Source organism: Carassius carassius, chromosome 8 (assembly GCF_963082965.1).
Source record: "Carassius carassius chromosome 8, fCarCar2.1, whole genome shotgun sequence".
Taxonomy (NCBI): Eukaryota; Metazoa; Chordata; class Actinopteri; order Cypriniformes; family Cyprinidae; genus Carassius; species Carassius carassius.
In genome coordinates this window covers 4770862-4792508 of record NC_081762.1, presented here as the reverse complement: position 1 = coordinate 4792508, position 21647 = coordinate 4770862, and the positions used below count along the sequence as shown (strand labels likewise).

At 38.1% G+C, this 21647-nt stretch overlaps 1 protein-coding gene across 11 annotated transcripts in view; it reads right to left on the bottom strand.

Moving 5' to 3' along the window:
- pou2f2a (POU class 2 homeobox 2a) overlaps positions 1–21647 on the bottom strand; it is a 59721-nt gene that overhangs the window by 28286 nt on the left and 9788 nt on the right. For 9 of the 11 annotated variants that reach the window (XM_059555720.1, XM_059555725.1, XM_059555723.1 and 6 more), the window contains exon 1: positions 17252–18447. The exons of the other annotated variants lie outside the window; for them this stretch is intronic. In XM_059555720.1, coding sequence (XP_059411703.1) covers positions 17252–17354 — 103 coding nt within the window. In that variant the 5' untranslated portion in view covers positions 17355–18447. Of the gene's footprint in view, positions 1–17251; positions 18448–21647 lie in introns of those variants that run through there. 11 annotated transcript variants of the gene reach the window in all.

Here is a 21647-nt window from a genome sequence, read left to right as displayed (position 1 = left end):
TTTTCGTTATTTGGTGACAGCAAAACAATGAACTGCAATGCAAAGACTTTCAGATGAATATAAAGTGATGTCTATGCCTTTTGCATATTTGCTAATGCATTCTTGGCGTATTTGTTTATGTGCGAGCGTGTGTAGTTCTGGTGCCACGTGTTCGGCGTGTTTACACACTGAGAGCGGGGCACGTGGGGCAATATCTCACGGCAATCGATGAGAGGGGGAGTGGGGGGGGGGGGGGGTGGAGGAAAAATCGGTAAGGAAAGCAGGTTATCTCCCGTCATTAATGGGGGGGAATCCCGGGTAGGTGGGTCCTGGGTGTGTGTATGTGTGTTAGTTGGGGGAAGACCTGGATTCATTGAGAAAAAACACAGACTGTTTGGCATCGGGAGAAAGCAGACAATTATCTGTATTGATTAAAGCCAGCCAGCCAGCAGGCTGAAGACAGAAAACTATGACTAGATCAATACAGAGAAGGGGAGAGAGAGAGACACACACAGAGAGACAGAGAGAGAGGGAGGACGGCTGTGTGTTTTGTGGGGGTACTGCAAATAGGTTGTGAGTTGAACAAAAAAAAGCTGAGTGATGTAACAGTTGTACGAAGCAAACGGGACAGAACAAAGTCAGCTGTGGACAAAGAGAGGAGAGTGTGTTGTTGGTCAATGAAAGGAAAACGGGGAAATAAGAGTAAAAATGTTGTTAGTGAACACACAAAAAGTTTTTTGCTCATTCTGTCTATAATTTGGGGGGTGGGGGGCTTAAGGGTTTGCACAAAAAATAAAACAATTTAAAACATTCACATGTGTGCATTAAACAGATGACTTGCAAAACAGGAGCAAGAGTAATTTGCCAAACAATCATGATCATATTAAAATAAATCAATTCAAATGCACAAACATTCAAATGTTCCATTCTGTGGAATAAAGGCTAGAAATTATGAGATTAATTATTGTATATTTAATAGGAAAATATTCACAGCCCAAGTCTTGTATATGTATTTAGGTTAACAGTACTCTAAAGGGGTGTAGAAAAAAATACAGTACATTTTTTGTGTTAAAGTAAATATGTAAGTGAATATTACCAAATATTACCAGATATTTATAATAACGCTCATATTTAGAATATACTGTATATTTTCCCCAATATTAATGGGTCTTTATACTGATACATTGATATAAATGTATGTGTGTATATATATATATATATATATATATATATATATATATATATATATATATATATATATATATATATATACCTATATATATAGTTGTTTTTATATTCTCTATATGAGGGTCTGTGGGATCAGAAAGCTCATCAAAATCCTGTTATTTTAGTACTGAAGTTAACTGCAAGTTTAAATAAAAAAAAAGCATGGCATAAAGTGTGTTTTAGGACTTATACATGTACTACAACACATACAATAAGCCGTGCAATTCGGGTTCGAGTCACACTCGAAACAAATAAAAATGGCAAAAAGCCTTTAAACTGCAACAGTTCTGGAAAGAAAGTAAGATACTGTGGATTAACACAAGTTCTGCATAAATCACAGGTTTCCATCTCTTGACGCTAAATAGTAAATCGCTGCTAAAGAAACAGGTGGACAAAGTGAGAGGCGTGGTTAGGCGTCACGGTTATAAGAGACAACGTGAAGCCAGATTAGCCTGCAACAACTAAAGAAAGAAGTGCTTGTTTGCGTCGCCCACTGCAGCTGTGTGCTTTGTACCTTGTACAAAAATACATCTTTCATGATTAAACTTGAGAGTCAAGCCTACTGTGCTAGTAGTATGTCTAACAAGCCACTTCAAAATCAGCAACCAATCACACACACATAAACAGCTGGACACACATATTCAATTTTGGCACACTCCAACATTGTACAGCACAAGTCTGGCCTGATTACTCTCTCTCTGTGAGGGCGTGCGTGAAAGACAGACAGAGAGAAAGAGAGAGAGAGAGAGAGAGAGCAGGTCTTTCCTGAGCTGTAAGGCCTGGGAGAAATGGAACTTAAATGCCTCTCACTGGCTCTCAAACTCCAGTTGCCTTTATTGATGCACTGGCCTACTGCCAAGCAGAGGCCTTTTCCACTTCAAAGAGTCCGCGTTCACACACACACACACAAACACACACACACACACACACACACACACATACATTTGTCCTCACCTGTGAGCATGAAATGCACTCCAACCTCTATCTGTACTTCAGGCCTATATCCGTGATGTCCACCTCCATGTGTAATCTTAGATATAAAAAAGGCCACTCAAAGTGCGACTCAATGTGCAATTCAAACCTCTATCTGTCATCTGAAAGTCTATAAAGCCCCATCTATACTGCGAGTGAACGGCATGGCAAAACTAAAACACTCCCATTATAATCGGAGCTGTTTCGGAGCACAAAGTGATTCGGTTTGTTTTGAGGCTTGCGAGGATTCGAATTTGATTTAAAGCTTGCGATCATTTAGAACCATTTGACAGATTTAATTCTTTTGAATTAAATTAAAAACTTGTATGGATTTGAACATAGGATTTAAACTGGCATTGTTTCAATAAAAGTCCAAAGTGTTTCAAATTAGTTTTGAAGTTTGCAATAATTGTAAGTAGATTAGAACGTTGGAGTGATTTACAGTGGCATGCGAAAGTTTGGGAACCCTTTGCAGAATCTGTGAAAATTTGAACAATATTAACAAAAAATAACAGATATCATACTGAATGCATGTTATTTTTTTATTTAGTACTGACCTGAGTAAGATATTTTACATAAAAGAGTTTTACATATAGTCCAAAACAAAAATATTGCTGAAACTGTTAAAACAACACCATTCTAAAGTTTGGGAACCCTTGGTTCTTTATAGTGTTTGTGGTTACCTTGATGATATCGACGACAGTTTTTTTTTTTCATTTTGTGATGGTTGTGCATGAGTCCCTTGTTTGTTCTAAACAGTTAAACTGAGCACTGTTCTTCAGAAAAATTTTGCATATATTTTTTGCATATTTGAACCCTTTCCAGCAGTGACTGTATGATTTTGAGGTCCATCTTTTCACACTAAGGGACAATTGAGGGACTCAAACACAACTATTAAAAAAAGGTTCAAACATTCACTGATGCTCGGGGGCCAGAGGGGTGAAAACTTTTGGAATTTGAAGATCAAGGTAAATTGTACTTAATTTATGTTACAGGAAACATGCAATTATATTCTGTTGCTTTCAAAGGGCAGTACTAAATAGAAAAAAAAAGGATTTCAACTTCATCCTTTCAACTCATCTTCATCCTTTTAATGCTTTGTGTTTCCTTCTGGAATATCAATGAATGTTTAAAACTTTTTTAATATTTGTTTTGAGTTTTGAGTGTGAAAAGATACATCTCAAAATCATACAGTCACTGCTGGAAAAGGTTCAATATGCAAAATATGTTGGAAAACTGAAGATTCCGCAGGACATGGAGGAATTTTCTGAAGAACAGTGCTCAGTTTAACTGTTCAGAACAAACAAGGAATCATGAACAACCATCATAAAACAGAAAAGCAGTCATGGATCATCCAGGTTACCACACACAGTACTAAGAACCAAGGGTTCCCAAACTTTTGGGGTTATTTTAATAATTACAGCAATTATTTTGTCTTGTGGACTTAATGTAATATGTACAATATCTTACTCAGGACAGTACTAAATAAAAAATTACATGCATTTTGTATGATCCCTCTTATTTTGTTAGAATTATTCACATTTTCTGCAAGGGGTTCAAAAACTTTTGCATGCCACTGTAGATTTGTTTTGGAACGTTCAGTTATTCAAATTTGATTAAAAAGTGCAGTGATTCAAATTCATTTTGAAGCATGCACTGATTTGATTTTCAATTATAGCTTGCAGTGATTCAAATTTGATTCAGCTTTGCAGTTATTCCCCTTGCCTTTGAAGACTGTATTGATAAAAAAAAATCTGATTCAAATATTGTTGTGAAAATTGAGTTTATATTTGCACTTGTGTAAAAAGAATAAAAGCATTTAATAATTCATAGTAAGAAAAAAGATTCTATTCTAAAAAGAAAAAAAAACAGTATGCATGTTTTCTGTGACTTAATTTATGTTTATTACAATACTTTCCTGAAGAAAGAAAAAAAGTTAACTGACGTATGAATGACAAATTACTAAAAACTAAAGAGGCATGCAATAACATGCTCCATTCTTTTAGAGTTACTATAAATATGCTTCTCAAATAATTATGTGCAATGCATAAATTATTCCTTGCATATTCAATATTTATTTGGCTAAATGCTATAAAAATGTGCTACTGTAAATGTACAAAAAAAAACCATCAGGCGTTTTTCTTTAGCTAAATAAACATCTTTATAATTTATGACAAATGTTAAGCGACAGCTTATTGAGATCAGTAGAAACGCTCAGTAGAAACGCTGATACATTTCAGTCCCTTTCAGGCTCTACAGGTCTGAGATAGAAACTCCGCAGAATTCACAAATGTCGATACGACCCACGTCTACGCCTCAGCCTTTGCATTTCAATGTAGTTTCCTTTTCATTATTTATGACTCTTTTACTCACATCAGAAAAAGAGCATGGGTCTACACCTCCACACCTATCCCCATAGTTACCAGCCTCACAAGTCCTGTATATGCACAGAGAGCCCTCACAGAGCACATACCATATACACAAGTATGTGTGTGTGTGTTTGGTCATACATGTATGCACAATCGTAATGGGCTTCCTGGTGTCCTGGGGAGGAAGTGTGAGAGGTGAGTGTTTCACCGTGCCTCTGAGAATGGAGTGAGAAACCAGACTACCGCTGAGTGTGAACGAGCTGGGACAAGAAGCTGTCATATCTGATGGGAGAGTGACAGTCTGCATACAAGGACATTATATATAAATATAGAATAAGGTTTCAATGTTTACATGAATTTCTGGTGCATCTCTTTTGTTTTAACGACAGCAGCACTGGAGCTATATGAACAATACCTGATAATCATGTTCTCCAGCTTGATTTGAGAATGATTCAAAGAGCATATTGTGCATCAGTGGAAGAAAGAGCATCTGATTGCACACACAAAAGGAATTCACAGTCACAAACGTGATTTATTGTGAGCTTAGAGAGATTCAAATTATTTTTTTTTGCCTTGATTCAAGGTCAATTAGAAGGCTGAAGTGATTCAGATTCAGATTGCCACCTGCACTGATTCAACTTCATTTCGATTCATCAGTCTGTAAGAGCAGTTCAGAATCGTATGTTCTGTTTGTATCTGCCTGTTCAATGGTCCTGCTTTGGCCCATCGTCCGCTTTTCCTTATGTCACTTCCGTTGGACAATAGCCCTTACTGAGGGTCCCCACAACTGCAGCTTACACTTAATGAACAACAACCTATCCATCCAACCCCACCGTCATCCATCTATCTACCCCCCAAACACCCCCTCCCATCCACCCCTGCCCATAACCACTGTTGTCCACTGTTCACCTCATCCATAGTAGACAGTATTGATTTTCAGTGGGGAAAATAAAAAAGGCCATGAATTTTAATGCTTTCTGTCTCTCTCTCTCTGTTATACCCCCCATATACCTTTCTTTTCCACCCCTTCTTCTCCTGACCCATCCCTCTGCTGCATTTTTTTCCTGGGGGAAGGATAAAGGAGAGGGGGATGGGACAGTCATGGAGGGGTTGGTGGTGTGGCGTTGGTTCATTTCTCATTTCCGAACCCCTTCCTGTTAACTAGCCTCCTCATTGCAGGAACGATACGGATGGAGACACGCAATGACCCCTCTGGACGCTCTTCATCAATACCATGTGTATGACTCTACTCAAGCTTGTGTTATTTTAATTACAAAAAAGAATTATCTGAACATCCGGCACCATATTTAATATTTAATAATGCAAATTAATTAAAGTTAATTAAGAGTTTCTCTAGCTTCAAAATAAAAAGAAAAAAAAAAGAAAAAACGAATAACACAGGAATTTTATATTCATTTTGTCCAGTTAAACAACACTAATGTTCAACAGTTTGGAGTCAATGATTTATATATATATATATATTTTTTTTTTTTTCTGCAAGTATGCATTACATTGATAAGTGATAGTAGAGACAGTTCTAATGTGACAAAAGATTTATATTTCAGATAAACACTGTGCTTTTGGACTTTGTTTGCCAAATAATCCATAAAAATCTGATTTCCACAAACATTTTAAGCAGCACACCTGTTTTTATTAACTATATTAATAACAAATGTTGTGAAGTACCAAATCAGTATATTAGAATGTTTTCTGAAGGCAACCCTCTACATTGCGAGTAAATCACTCGCATATGCGACAAAATTTTACTCTGGGCGACTAAACTATGTCTATTGTTAGCCATTGGCTAATAAATTCTTCGATTTTACTCGCTAGTATGTGTGTTCAAGACTATTATAAGATTAGCACATTTTCACTCGCTGAACACTGACTGAGTTCTTCAGAGTTCTCTCTCCATCAAGCGATCTGTCCTTTTCACTTCATCTCAATGGATGCACAGTACACCTGTATTTGATGCTCTGTAAGCTCCATGTGAAGGCACACGACTCGCCGTCGCTTTACTGGTAGCGCTGTTTCTCAAACATGCAAAGAGAGAGGGCGAGAGGCTTACCACGCTAAATCAACACGCTATATGTAAACTATATTATTTGTTGTATTTTCTTGTCAAAATAATGGAGTTAATTTAGAATTATTAAACTTTTTCGAACAAGCAGAAAATATGCCGGTTTCTCCGGTAGTGGGCGGAGCTAATGCGCAGATGGCAATTTCATTAGCTGGCGTTCATCTATTACCATCCCTGTTTTGATTTCAGCAAATCAGTTCAACCGAACGCAGACAATGTGATTAATATTCATGAACCCAGCAGTTCATCAATCCATAGTGCATTGTATATTGTTAGTATGGTAGTAGAATTGGTAGTAGTATTATCTTTTAATAATAATTAATATGATCTATTACTATTTATTAACATTTTTTTTTACAGAAACCCAAAATGACAAATATGCATTCACATATGGTTATCAAGTTTTAGTTCTAATCACAAAAGTTCTATCAGCTGAAGCTGAGATTTAAGAAGCTGTGCCATTTTACAAAGATAAGCTGATTGGAATCATGTGTGTGTGTGTGTGTGTGTGTGTGTGTGTAAAATAGTATATCAGTCTGGCGAGTAAACTAAAAATGTTACTAGCCAATGGCGATTATATTGCCAGTGTGTGCGTAGACGATTGGAAGGATCACATAACACTGAAGACTGGAGTAATGATGCTGAAAATTCAGCTTTGATCACAGGAATAAATTACATTTTACAATATTTTAAAATAGAAACGTTTTTTTTTAATTGTAATATATTTAACCATAATGCTTTGCATTTTACTGTATTTTTGATCAAATAAATGCAGCCTTGGTGATCATAATAGACTAAAAACTTTTTTACTGACCCCAAACTTTTAGTTTCTGCTATTAAATGAACAAAAAAGCTACTTTTATTAGCCTGAAAAATAACAGGTAGCTATACACAATAAACACTATGCTTTCTGACAACTTGACAACTTATTAGAGTTACCTGTAGTCATGTGACATTTTTCTAACAATAATAAGACTGGAATATGGACTCCCTGCTAATGACCATATACTGTAGTCATCACCAAGTTTGTCGCTGAAATAACATTAAAGCACAACAAAGATAGATAGAACAATCTCCCAGCACTCCATCAGAGTGACAAATGTTTTAATAATTTCAGCATTGGAAAATGACACACACAATATACCATTACTGCAATGGCATAGCCATACAGTGAGTGACCACATACTCCAATTTACCAGCATTTACACCTAACTGTCATCTGTGTAATTTCTGACAGATAAATAAAAGTGTGAGGAAAAATCTTCAAGGTAAGACACATGCGGTGAGGCTCAGAATTTTGACAAGCACATCTTTTTGTGTTATTTTTTGTATGTGGTTTCTCACTGCCTTCTAATAAAGTCAAGAGGATGGACGAGAAATTGACAAAATTAAGGGAGTAAAAAGGGGCTTTTAGGGCCAAAAGTGCAGTTGGTATGTATGTGTATGTGAGTTTGTATCTGTATGTGTGTGTGTGTGTGTGTGTGTGTGTTAAAAGGGGGGTCTTAAAAACTGCTTCTACATATTGCAGTACACAGTAATGTTTCATTTCCTTTTACAGCTATACAATAAACTATTATCGTCATCCATGGTAGAGCATTCAGACAGTCTGCTGTTGTCAAGCAAATTTTAACAATGTTTAACTGAGGATACAAAAACTCTGAAAACTGCACATTTCTGTGATTTACATTGACTAATTGTAATACTATATGTATATCATGTGTCCTTAAAATTCCTGATACCACATTAAGAACTCATTCATGTGAAATACGACAAATTCAGCCTCATTGGTTTTGTCCCGATCTCAATCTTGCCCCTTTTCTTTTCTATTTTCAATCCTCAACTCTGAGGCCACTCTGATAATCATTCAGTTACACCATACAAAGAAAGGACACAATAACCACATTCACAAAAAATTGTTCAATGCACAAAAACATTCCTCGAGTTCACATGTAAAACTGTTTTGATTCATATTCACCCTTTACGAGTGTCTCTTTGTGATTCAACGATTCACAGTCTGTGCTTCCATACCATGCAGAAGGTCATTTGCGGTGTATTGTGGTATTTACTAACAGCCACGTGTTTTGTGTTATTCTTGTGTGATTTTGAATAATCTTGCGAAAGCTGCCGGATTCATAATGAGGATTTGAAATTGAGGTCAAACACTTTTGAAATGCATTAATACACATGTCAAGAAATCGGAATGTCACACAAACATTTACAACGGATGCATGCAAAAAGACATACAACATAATACATGCCACAAGAATCATGCATTTCTCATCCCTGAGAACTTTCAACAACTCTGGTTAATTAAACAACACAGGCTATTAAATTCAAACCAACCACAGTTGATTTGCTTGTAGAGATAAATTTGAAAGGCAGTCTCAAACATCTATCGCAAACAAAATAATACAACACAATAGCTCCACAATTTATACAGTGTCCAATATCTTTATCTATTTTGATGCACATCACAATGTTGCTTGCAATCCAAACACATGGTGCATTAAGACACTAGGCAGAGGTTCCCGCCTCAATGCAAGCGGCTCGCGAGGCCTTGAACTTGAGACAGCAGGAGAATCAATAAGAAAACGGTGCTTTTAGAAAGATGGGACGAGATGAAAAAGAGCAGAGGGGGGATGATGAGTGGCTGCATGTGAATGGAAGGGGGCACGAGACGGAAGGTGGGGTAGGGCTGAGGCGAGGGTCAGGGGTCAACTTGTCAACCCCCACTGCCCCTGATGGGCAGACAAAGGGAGGCACGAGGGGTCAGAGTGCATGGCTGAATGGACAACTGGTGAACACACTCCAATCGGGGTGTCTCTGTAGCCACTCGCAGAAAAGAGCGTCTTTCACACTCGCAGCGCATGCTTTTTAGGGCGTTTGAACCAGTTGAGACATTCAGATTCCTTTCAAGGTCTCTAAAAAGATAAATTTGAATACACAGCTGCCCTGACAAGAGTATCCCTTTCAAGAGCCGCTCTACAAGTATGCAACGTATGCGCACAGGCTCTTTTGAATATGCTAATGTGACTGGAGATTTCCTTTTGTTGCCTGCACATTACGACTCAAAAAAATGATAACAAATCTCCTTCTAAATATAGTCGCAGTACACGCGCATGAGTGCATGTCACAACTCCCTCATTATCTTAAAACATGCACCGCTGCCGTGCCGGCGGAGGTCAAGTCCACTTACGGTCGGAGCTACGCTAGCTATTTATCTTATCTGCGGGATTAGCTGGGCAGCCTGTCAGGTACGCCACACCCCGTACCAACTGCAACGTTCCCGTGGTTACTCTCTTGGGTAATCAGAACGGGATTTCTTTATAAAATTATGCAGCTGACCGGCCATATACTCACCATATTCATCCTGCATATGGAACAGGGGAAGATGGATAGACGTAGGGAGGAGCAGAAGTGATGGGTTGGGTCACCTGACCTAGTTATTCTTAACAAATACATATTATTCATACATACACAAATCAGAAGTCTCATCATGAGTAAACACAGAAGTGAAAACATTGCTTTCTATATAATACTTGTGTCATTCGTGCTATCAAACCATTTTAATTCTTTAAGACATATAACATATGATTTGGATCTAATTAATCATATATATCAATATTCGCTGAAACAGAAGCACACAAAAAGTGTCATATATATATCTCATTAAACGTAAGCCGATCACAGGCCTACAGTCCACAGCATTAGATTTTGAAATAGAGTTAGTAATTATTTTTTGAAGTAGGTAGATTTCATCTTTTAAACGTTACTCTATGCACTCTATCATTCAAAAGTTTGGGTGAGATTTTATTTTCAAAGAAATTATTACTTTTATTCATCTACTACACACTTTAAATTGATTTTAAAAAGTGGGAGTAAAGACATTTAAAATGTTACAAAATATTTCTTTTTCAAAACAAATGCAGTTCTTTTTAACTTTCTATTCATCAGATAATATTGAAAAAATATGTCACAGTATAGGTTCAGGTTTGGAAAAGATGAAATGAAGTTAGAAGAGTCAGAAGACCTCAGTTCCATATCGTATTTAATGAATACAAAAAGCAAAAGCAGAAAAACAAGCACCTTGACCTGACAGTGTTTATGTGAAGTGTGCAACCCATTCTCAACATTCCTTTGGACACACTTGCATGTGCTGAATTTTCAATCATTTTAGACAAAAACATACAGGTGTTTGCTATAGATGAAGTTTGAAATTCAAAAGAGTTCTTTGCAAATCTTTTTATGAACATATGGGCTTGAATGTCTTTCTTTAAATTCTTTTGTCCACATCTACTGTCAAAAGTGTAAAAGAGTACATGTTCGCATTGTGTGTGAATGTGTGTGTTCTGAGGGGGGTGTAGGGTAAAGATGTGGTTACTTTGAGAAGATTGAAGCGCAAAAGCACTCAGATTTATTAAAAGCTGCCGCTCACGCCTGCTTCCCTCTCTCTCTCTCCCACTTATTCCGTACCATTGTTGCAATACCCCCTTCATTGTGTATACATTGTGGAGGGATATTAAATTTCTCCCTTTGAACCCAACTGTACCCACTACACAACCATGGGGAAGGGCACGTCCCTGAGGTCCAGACACACACAGATACATGCACGTGCTCATTTTCATACTGCTTGTCCATCAAATTAAACTGGATGGTGAAAAGCCCACCCAAAATCGGGACACTCTCAGTCCAGGAGCTGATATGAAATACAGGGGAGAGGGACAAATTCAATCAAACGAGCTCTGGTTGTTATGAGTCCAAGTTATTACTTAAATGGCCACATCATGGACGGCTGGTCCAATGTAAATACTTGTCAAAGCCATGTGTACATTCTCAGAAACCTGCACGGTGAGAACAGATCGATCGATAAAAGTTTAAAAGCGAATATTAATTCAAGCAAGATGAAATTAAAAATCAATATGAATGCATACCTGATTGTTTTACGTTCTGCTTTACACTCCACCGGCCCTTGGTCTTCATCTAACACATTTATCCTTTCTTCCATTCGACAGACAACAATTTCTGTTCTTCATGCCGCACAGCTGAGAGGGCTACGGTCTCTTTCTCCCCATAAAAAAATGTGTGAACCCTGACTCTTTTCCTTCAAAAGAATGGGATTTCCTTAGATAAGGACTCAAAAAGTGGGAATGACAGTGAGGTGGAGAGAGAAAGCAAAATCTCTGGCTCATATTGTGAATTCTATAATCAGGGTTGCGTACTGGTGTAAATGTATGTGGTTTCAAATGGGTAAATGTGTGTGTGTGTGTGTGTGTGTGTGTGTGTGTGTGTGTGTGTGTGTGTGTGTGTGTGTGTGTGTGTGTGTGTGTGTGTGTGTGTGTGTGTGGTGAAATCTAATTCCTGAGCTTAATTAAGAGGCGGTAAGACCCTGACCTCAATGACGAGCCCTACAGCTATTCACACGCTGCTTGCAGAGAAAGAAAGATTTACAATCTGGATATAAGGCAATTCTATTTGGTATTTATATACATACTGTACAAACAACTATAGTGAAAGGGTAATGGACAGATTGAGAAATGAAGCTTCTAGGGTTTCTAACTGGTCTGAGCTAGTTATTTATATCAGGTAAACTGCCTTGGTCATGCTTATTTGGGCTGGTAGACCACCCTAGTCCAGCAACAAACCAGCTTGACCACCTTAGGCTAGAAACATACTTTATGCAAGAGCGTGGATGTGAATGCATAGCCAATGCATTGCAAGCATGTCTCACTATACATCCTTAGTGTATAAAAAATACTGCAGTACCTTAAAGATTTCTTCTGTTTTATAACATTATTTTTCATTGTTTGAAAAATATTTAAAATCCATGTTAAGATGGAAAACAAATTTTCAGTGTATATTTCACACACAAAATATGTTACAGGTTTAAAAGTAGTTCACACAACACTCTTAAAAATAAAGGTTCCAAAATGTATTAACTGTGGCCAAAGGAGAACAATTTTGGGTACCCTAAAAACAGTTCTTAAAAGAACCATTTATATTAGTGTGTAAAATATTTTGAAGAACCTTTTTTTTCTACTCTGAAGAACCTTTTGTCGAATTGAAAAGTTTCCACGGATCTAAGACATTCCTTGTGAAACCACCAGTGCCCGTAAAGTAAAATAATAATAATAATAATAATAAAGAACATTCATAATTTATTCAAAACCTATTACTTTTTAAAACAAAATGTGTTGCTCTTAGCAAAATTTCCAAAGTTGCTTTCTTCCATACAATAAAAGTATGTGTGGACCACGGCTTTTAAACTTTTTTATGCAGGCTGTTCCTCACAATAAACTATGATGTGGTTTTAGAAGACAGGAAACTTCTATGAAGCTTTTATGGCACTTTTGCTGTTCTATTTGGAGCAAACCATCCACTATTATTGTACGGTTAAAGCAGCGTGGAAACTCTTCAAAACTTAAAGTCATGAGTTGGAACGATAAATTTAACGTGAACATTTTTTTAAACTGGTATGAACTGGTTTTCTAACAAGAGAGGCATGGAAACATAAAGGCACAGGTCACAGTTGACCAGTGAAAGTGTATTAACATGGCTGTACCGTGTAATTTGGTTTATGAGTCTGATAAAGGTCCATTGAGAGAAAGAGAGATTGCGATGTCTTGCTCCACCTGCATAATATGACCACTGGATCCCATTTCACATGGTCTGGCCGTAATAGCGCTCAGTGTGTTAAGAGCTATCAGAAATCGGCCAACACACTGTCCCTCCAGCGATCATTACACATACATCCTCACCTACACACCAGGTAACGCAAACACACACCAGAGCATGAAAAAACCACTTGGCCCTGTCAGATATGGGGTATTGGAGTCCGAATGAGGTCCATTTAGTCGGCAGTGGTCTTGATGGTGGTCTCCATCGCAGAGGTGAGGGCCGGCGCAGGGGAGAGAGTGTTTACCTACATCCCTTTATTACCATCTGCTTAATGGCCTATGAATGTCTCCATGGATACTCAGGAGGGAGAGAGAGATGGATGGAGGGACAGAGATGGCTCCGATCGGAAAGGTAGGCTCTCAGCAGGGAACTCTCGTGTGTGTGTGAGTGCGTTTGGCTTAATGCATGTGTGTGTATGTGTTCAGAGATACTTAGTGCAATGAGTGCAGTACTTCAAATGATTTCGGTTTCCTGTAAGTGGAACATCAAAAAAGAAAAAAAAAAAAAGACGCAAACCGGTAGATGTGTGTGTGTTGGCGCGCATGTGTGTGTGTGTGTAGGGTAAGCCTGGGTGTCGGGATGGGGAAGAGAGAGGTGGTTTAATGCAATAAAGCATGTTGTATTGACATCTCTGTTGTGTCTATTGATTCCCCATTATGTCCCTAACAAACCCGGGTGGACATTTTGTCATTCGCAATCACGTTATCACTGGGACTCGCGGACGTTCTTGCTCAAATCCGATCTATATACACACACACTCGCGCTCTCTGGCTGAGGACAGCGGGACTGATCTTCCTTAATCAATACCTGTTTGAGGTTAAAACACTTTGCGGCGCATCAAACTGTACATTTGTATCAGTGTAAACAGCTCACCCGTGCAGACAGACATGCAGAGGAGCCATAGACTGACCTGATCGCATTTGACCTTTAACCTCAAGCGCACCCCTATATTCTCCTAAAGAGCAGCTTCTTGGATTCATACAGTAGCACAAAAGTATTTTGTGGTTTTGCTGCAGTGATTAGGCTGTGGATATATTTACTGTATAAGACTATTATTCCATAAAAGTGACCCTGAAAAGGGGTTTTGAGACTGCGCAAAAAACTACAGTACAACAATGAGGTTCCTGATTACAGCACCAGGGAAATAAGGCCTAAAAATAATGGTTGACCTGTTAAACACCTCTATAAGCATTCATAGAGCTAAAAACACAGAATACAACGGGGTTCAAAAGTTTGAGACAACTAGTGGAAATGGTTATCATTTTCTAATTTGTATCACAAATTATATTATCAGCATCATTTTAGTGCTAAATATTTTTTTTGTGTTTGTATGTCAACTTTTTACCTACATGCACTTGAGATGCATGCACTCCTTCAGTCACCAGGGCCAACATCATGCTTTTCTTATACTTTGAACAGAATAGTACAGAATATTTTTACCAACTTCTATTTATTAATTGATGAATGTGTAATAAAAAAAAAAACAATAAATACAAAATTATATGTTTTGATGTTATCTCAGACTTTTGGGCCGAACTGTACATCTCATACACAGCCAATATAAATGAAGATGCTTAGTGAGGGAAGGTACAGCGTTCCTTACAGATAGACACTATTGAGGGCATTGATTTATATTAGCAACATTTAACCAAAGCTTAGCTGACATCACAGATCCACTGTTTCGGTGCTCTGCATAGCATGTCTTTGTGAGAATGTTACACAATGAAATATCTGTTGGGCAGATTATTAAATTAGTCATAAAGATAATGTTCGCAATATTAACTTTGCTGTTTACTAAAATAAACACTGATGCATCAATAACAGTGCAGCATTTGCTAGAAAATATGTGTTTCCCAGCAGCCTAGGCACTCAAAGCTACATTATAAATATAGTGTACAGACTATCCCAATCTCCCTGATACTAAGATTCTACAGTAAACACACAGAGTAAAAGGGTTAGATATCTTCATGGTCATCGGCAAGGAAAAACCTAGTAAAAACTTCGACCCAATCCCCCCGATAGTGTCTATCATCTGTAAATAAGGCTGAACATAAATGTAGTTTCCCTCACACAACATAAAGATCCTCACTGGCTGCTCTGCTTGTCACTCTGACCTCTGCAGCATTTAATGTCAGCGGTGGCGCCTGGTGTCCATTTTGAGTCTTATATTATCAAAGAAGTGAAAGGTTTAACCTTTGGCATAATTTTTTCATTTAGTGGAAAAAAGTCAGTTTAAATATAAGAAAAACAGAACGTGACACATCAAGTGACAATGTTATTTCATCACCAGACATTAAAAAATGCTTATTACCTCAAAGAACAGACAAACCCAACACACAAGTAAGTGTAACCAAACACTGAACACAAGTACACACACAATCAATAACGCATCCATCAATAAAAACATGAAAACACTGTAAAAACCCGTTCAAAATGAACTTGCTGCACAATTAATTGTTCACTGTAATTTTTAAGGCTCCACATTAATTTATATTTTTTAATGTACATTTAAAAATCAATGTCTCTTTCATTTTCAGGAATGATATAGAATCCCACTCTCTCTTTTCCTCTCTCAATATCCTCAAGTTCACTAAACTTCTGACCTAAAAGATAAATCCTAACCAAACAAGCAGGCCAATAACATTTTAACACTAGCCTACCTGCATTTCAAGAAAGCACATCACCACGTGGGCCCATTATGTGGTGCAGCTTATGAAAGCTTAATGTCTGGCTCTTTGCTCATTTAGGCACCAGTAAGTAATTAAATACTCCTGCTCTCATTTCTTGGGATATCACGGCAGACGCCATATTTACTTTTTGTGAATGAAGATTGGTGATTGGTAATTGGTTCTGCAGATGTAACAAACAAACAAAAATAGGCTATCCACAAAACTCTTGAAAACGGGTGATATGAAAATTAACTTTACGGCCTAACCTTATGAGCGGACTCTACCTGTGTCCTTCAGCTTCGTTTTCATTAACAAACAAATAAATGAATAAATAAATATGTTCATTCAGTAAGACTATGGCGTATCCACTTAGTTCTTATACGAAACAGAGTTAAAGACAGCGGTGCCAAGGTAAAGTTTTTAATTTCCTTAATTACATTTCAGTAATCGTGTGCTGGTGTATGACGTGTTTAACCTGACACAAGATCTTAAAGTGGCGCATACGTTTAATCCATCTGCTGGTTGGAAAATTTCCGCTTCGCTGAACGCCAGACGCTGCGCGCAAACATTGCGCCCCGCCCCCTCACTATAATGCAGTAGGCTACTTCAGAACCAACAGTCATTATACAAGAAAAAATACGATGTTCTTTCATTTCAAACCTACATTCTTGGTAACACTTCGCATTAAAGGATCATGTCACACTTTCCATGTAAATATGCCTACTATAATAATCTGTACTAATTGTAATAGCCTAATTGTAAATTACTATAACAAGTGACATTCGGTCTCATCATTCTCAAACTTGTTAGAGTCACACACTCGCTCCGTATTTCCCCCCGCTGTCTGCGTGTATCGATCTCGGCGGAATCGATAAATTACCATGAATATTCCCTGAACCGGTCGTGAGAAGAGAGTCAGACGGCAGATGGAGAAGCAGATACGGGGAGGACAGAAGGATGAATGAAGGCAAAAGAGGCCGAGACGAACCATTCAAACGAGGGCAATTATGGGCAGACGTATTTTCAACTCAACCAGCCTTCCCTAATGCAAAATCAAAGTGGCACGTTTTTATAAAAATATATGCTTACACAAACGTATATGAAAGGTTGTGAACGTGATTTGTAAGAAACAGAAAAATATGGATTTCATTCAGACGGTTGTCTGGGGCTGAACAGGTGTTTCGGCTCCAAGTTTAGATTTTTTTTCTTCCGAGTGTGAGGGGGAAATAAAGAAATGCTGTTACCGACATTAACCAGAGGGAGGTAAAGGTATCTCTTACCGGAGTTCCCGGAGCGCAGAGGCAGCGGAGACTTGAGTCGCCAGGCGCTGAAATCAGGAGCGGTTCTCTGAAACACCAACGGCACCGGCAAGGGAACAAACATGATCCGCTGTCGGCTGGGCTTTTCTTCGATGGGCTCTTGTATTTGGCGCTTGTCTTGAGTTTCTTTTTCTTTGGTGGCTTATTGTGTTTTGAGGTTGTTTCTTAATTTTTCTTTTTGGTAGATTAATAGTTACTATTTGGTTTAAACTGTACAACCTAAGTAAATGTCTTAAGCTATCTTTACATTTTTGGTATTGTGCCTCGAAGTTATTAGCTACTTCTTCCTCATGGGTGTTCTATCTCGGACTCACACACCGACGGATAGTCGGGATCTTTCAAGCGGTCTAAATATCGTCGGAATATATGCTAAAAGTCACTTAACGTTTTTTTGTCTTTCTGTTGGCTTGTCTGAAAATCCGTCAAATTATCCTACAAATTTGAATAACAAAACGTTTAAGACCTACGCTTTCAAACGACGAACCGTTGGCTGAAACTCTGACTTTTTAAAATTCTAAACTCACTTGTTGTCCTAACTGTCATAACGTTTCAAGGGTTTTGCGTATCCCGCGCGAGACCAGGTGAGCGGCCGGTAAACGTCACAATGGCCTTGCTCGCGTCGCGATCCGGTTTCACTTTGGTTTAGCTTTTAAAAACAAATCTCGAGTCAAAATCGTCTTCACTTTAGTACAAAACTATTTGGTTACATTACAATAAAGTCGCGGTTGCTGGGTTTAAAACGGTTTGCAAAGGTTATACATGAATATTTGGTTTCTAGCTCTCCTACTGTCTGGTTTATCTCGTGCACATTGCATGCATTTCAAGCAGCATTTATTTTTATTTGTATAAAATATAATAGAATCGCTTAATATATTTAAATAACCACGCACGTATAAGGCTACGCAGCGGCTCGATACGCTCCCGCCTTCGTTTCCACTCACGAGTCGGTAATTAAAACGCAATCAATCGATAAATAAATTAAGGAGCAACACTCCTTTTGCACGAAATGTTGAAACTGAACGAAAAGAAAACAACACGGTACCCGTTAAGCGGAATTCGACTCTTTGGCTCTGTCCCACCACCATCCGTCTGTGTGTGCGTGTGTGTCCGTTACGATAGTCCCGTTATCTGGGAACCCCGGTAGCTTGCGAGCTCTGTCCGCCTCCCGGTACGAAAGCAACACTGAAACGAGAGGAGCAGCCGCTATACTCCCCCCGCCCCCTTTCTCTCCCTCCATCCATACCTCCCCCTCTCCCATTTTTCTTTTTTTTTTACTAATCCCATACAAGGCAAGCTATCCTGCGTATTGATCGCTTGATTACTCTTCATTATGATGACTGTGATGATCGCGGTGGGCCGCTGGTCGAAAATCTTACACACATTCACCGAGTGGCTCACATCACATATCCTCATCTACATGTGTAGGTATATGTCTGTGGAAAAAAACACGTGCGATATAAGCGACCAGTCGGAGAAACCATTGTTATGTTATGGTGATTATTTAACGTGGCGGATTATACTGTGAATAAACAACAAACAGAACCCGATTATCGCTACCTCACAAAAGTTTCATTTGGTCTTTTGCTAGTCTAGGGTCTCTCTCTTGCTCTCTCTCCCTTTCTACCTTTCAGCCCCTCTTTCCGAAACACTGAATGCTGTCGGTAATAAAGCTACAATCTATGCCGCGCACTTACACTCCAGATTATTGCCGACATGGATTTTTTAAATAGAAAAATCTATACGCTAAACATCGCAGTCAATACGTAAAAATCGAAAGCTTAGCTCCTGATCCCCCCACCACCTTCACTCACCCAAACTAACATTTGCCCCAAACTTCCTATCTCTCTCTATCTATTCGACTATATCCGAGGTGATATAGAACAATTATTGGCCAGCATATCATAAGAAAATAAGAAAAATACTTCATAATCATAAAAAAAGAATTTGAAATATGACTTTATAGCTAGGCTATTTAAAACAACATACACACGCATATTTGATTTGTTTTTAGAAAATCATATTTTCCTGCAACAACAGACTCACAATGGTTCCTTGAGCTTTATTGTCCCTAAGCACCCCCTCCATTTGACAGATGACATCCGCGTGTCCAACGAGCGAGAGGGGGGAAAAAAAGAAGCGACAAGTTGTCCTTCACGAATCCCCCTCGCCTGAAAGGGCACGCGTTGCGAACCCCCCCATCCAAACTCCTTCCAGACAAAAGCAATTATTTCTTGTAGAATATAGTGTGTTTTGCGCGTCTATAGCACGGAGAAGGAAGAAAGGTGTGCAGACTGAAACACATTTTCCAAATATGACATTTCCATTTGGTTACATTCAATGGTCAGCTCACAGTCCACTACAGTATCGAACAGGTATTAAGATTGGCATGCCATCATTTAAAAAAGAGGGAAAATCAAAATGCACAAAACTGAAAAACTATTCCAAATGTACCACTACATGCAAGACACAAATTAAAATAACTTGAGCACCTGCTATAATGAATATAAAGTGAAAACAAAATAAAGTCACTGATTAGATTCTGCAAATTTTTTGACAGGTATTAATAGTAATTCTGGCATCATTATCATTATTTAAGTTCCTGTTGTGATTTAAAAAAAAAAAGAAAAAAAGTAAAAGAAACTTGGTGATCAATAGAAATAATCATTACCCAGTGCACACATAAAAAGAAACTTCCTCCTGTGTGTCTCTGGGTGGGTGAACCAGACAGCGATAGTGAAAGAGTTCATCGTTAAATGGCAATGTCATGTTGACAAATGCATTGGTTGAATTAAATTCTCTCTCATCAATAACAAGGCGCCCCAATCAATACCAGCTTACAATTATATCAACACCCCCTCTCGCTGTAAAAAGCAGCTAATACCGTGGCTTGGAAACATTCCCACTGTGGTGCAACCCTTGTATCATTCCTTCTCACCAACACATGACAGATACAAAACAACTCCAGATTTCTCTTACACAACCACATAAATAATTTAATGTACTTTCTATAAACAATCTTTGCATGTTATGAATATGTATGCCTCTAAACACAATAAAAAGAACTAAAAAAAATCAACATTCACTATACTTCACCCAATGTGTACTTAATTCCTGAATCATGGCGTTAGAAGTGATTTGAGCAGGGACTCACACACTTTCTCTCTTCAGCTGATCTAATGATCAGTGCTGACATATTGTCAATATCCAGCTCAAGTCTGCCAATACCCCTAATACAAATCCATCCACTGCGCTGTAGCTCTCTTTTAACACACACAGGGTAATAATTACACGGTGCTAATGTTGTCTTCTCTTTATCACCAATTGACATCAGATCTTGTCTTATTGACAGATAGCCTGCTCATCAATGCAAGGGAATGTTGAGATTTGTATTTCTTAAATGCCAGTATATAATGGATTTATCATTAGCCCTATATTTCCTCTTTGATGTATTAGTATTTCTTTTGCACCTTTAACATCTGGGATGAAGGGAGAAGAATAAGATGATGAATTATCAATAATTAATAGTTACTTTAATGGAATATTACCACAACAAATATAGTTTTTAATCCCAGATACAGTCTAGGCTGCTTACACCATTTGCCCCTTTTGTTGCTTTTCTTGCATAGCCTGCCAAACACTCTTACAATATTTTGATTTCACACATTTGCTTATGGCGGCTAAAATTCACAAACAAGATTTTTATTTCTTCTTTTATTAATGCATCCTTTACAGGACTAGCCACAAAACATCTTTTCCATTTCATACAGATTCTACCATCATTCCACGCTATGCTAGTTTTAACACGATCAAAGACTTGGCAGACAGCAGCTGAAGATCCAGCAGTCAGAGCTGGTAAAAGACATCGACCCCCAAAGTGCTGGCGATGTGTCTCGCCCGCAGCGGCCTGCTGCGGCCTAATGCTATGACATGGAAGGGGCTATCAGTAGCACCCAGACTAGCTTGAGAGGGGGAGCTGATTTCGCCCCGTCAGAGGCCTGCTGAATATGTGATCCACCGTTACAGTGGAAGAGGATAAAGCCCCAATACCCCGTCTGTGATCTTTATGGGGTGCTGAGTGTGTGTAAGTGTGTGTGGCTACACGGAGGCAAAAGGTAAAGAGAATGTTGAGATGTGAATAAGTGTGATGTCCACTATTTATGTGTTAAAAAAGAAAAAAACAAATCTCTATATATTATTTAATATAACATTTGTTATACTTTGTATCACTATATTTAATAGTATTAATTAAATTATATTATTTATTCATTAATAACATTTCATAAAAAAAAAAAAACGTTAAACTGTCATATACATATATTTTCAAAGAGAATTTTGTCGACAAACATAAATAATTGCT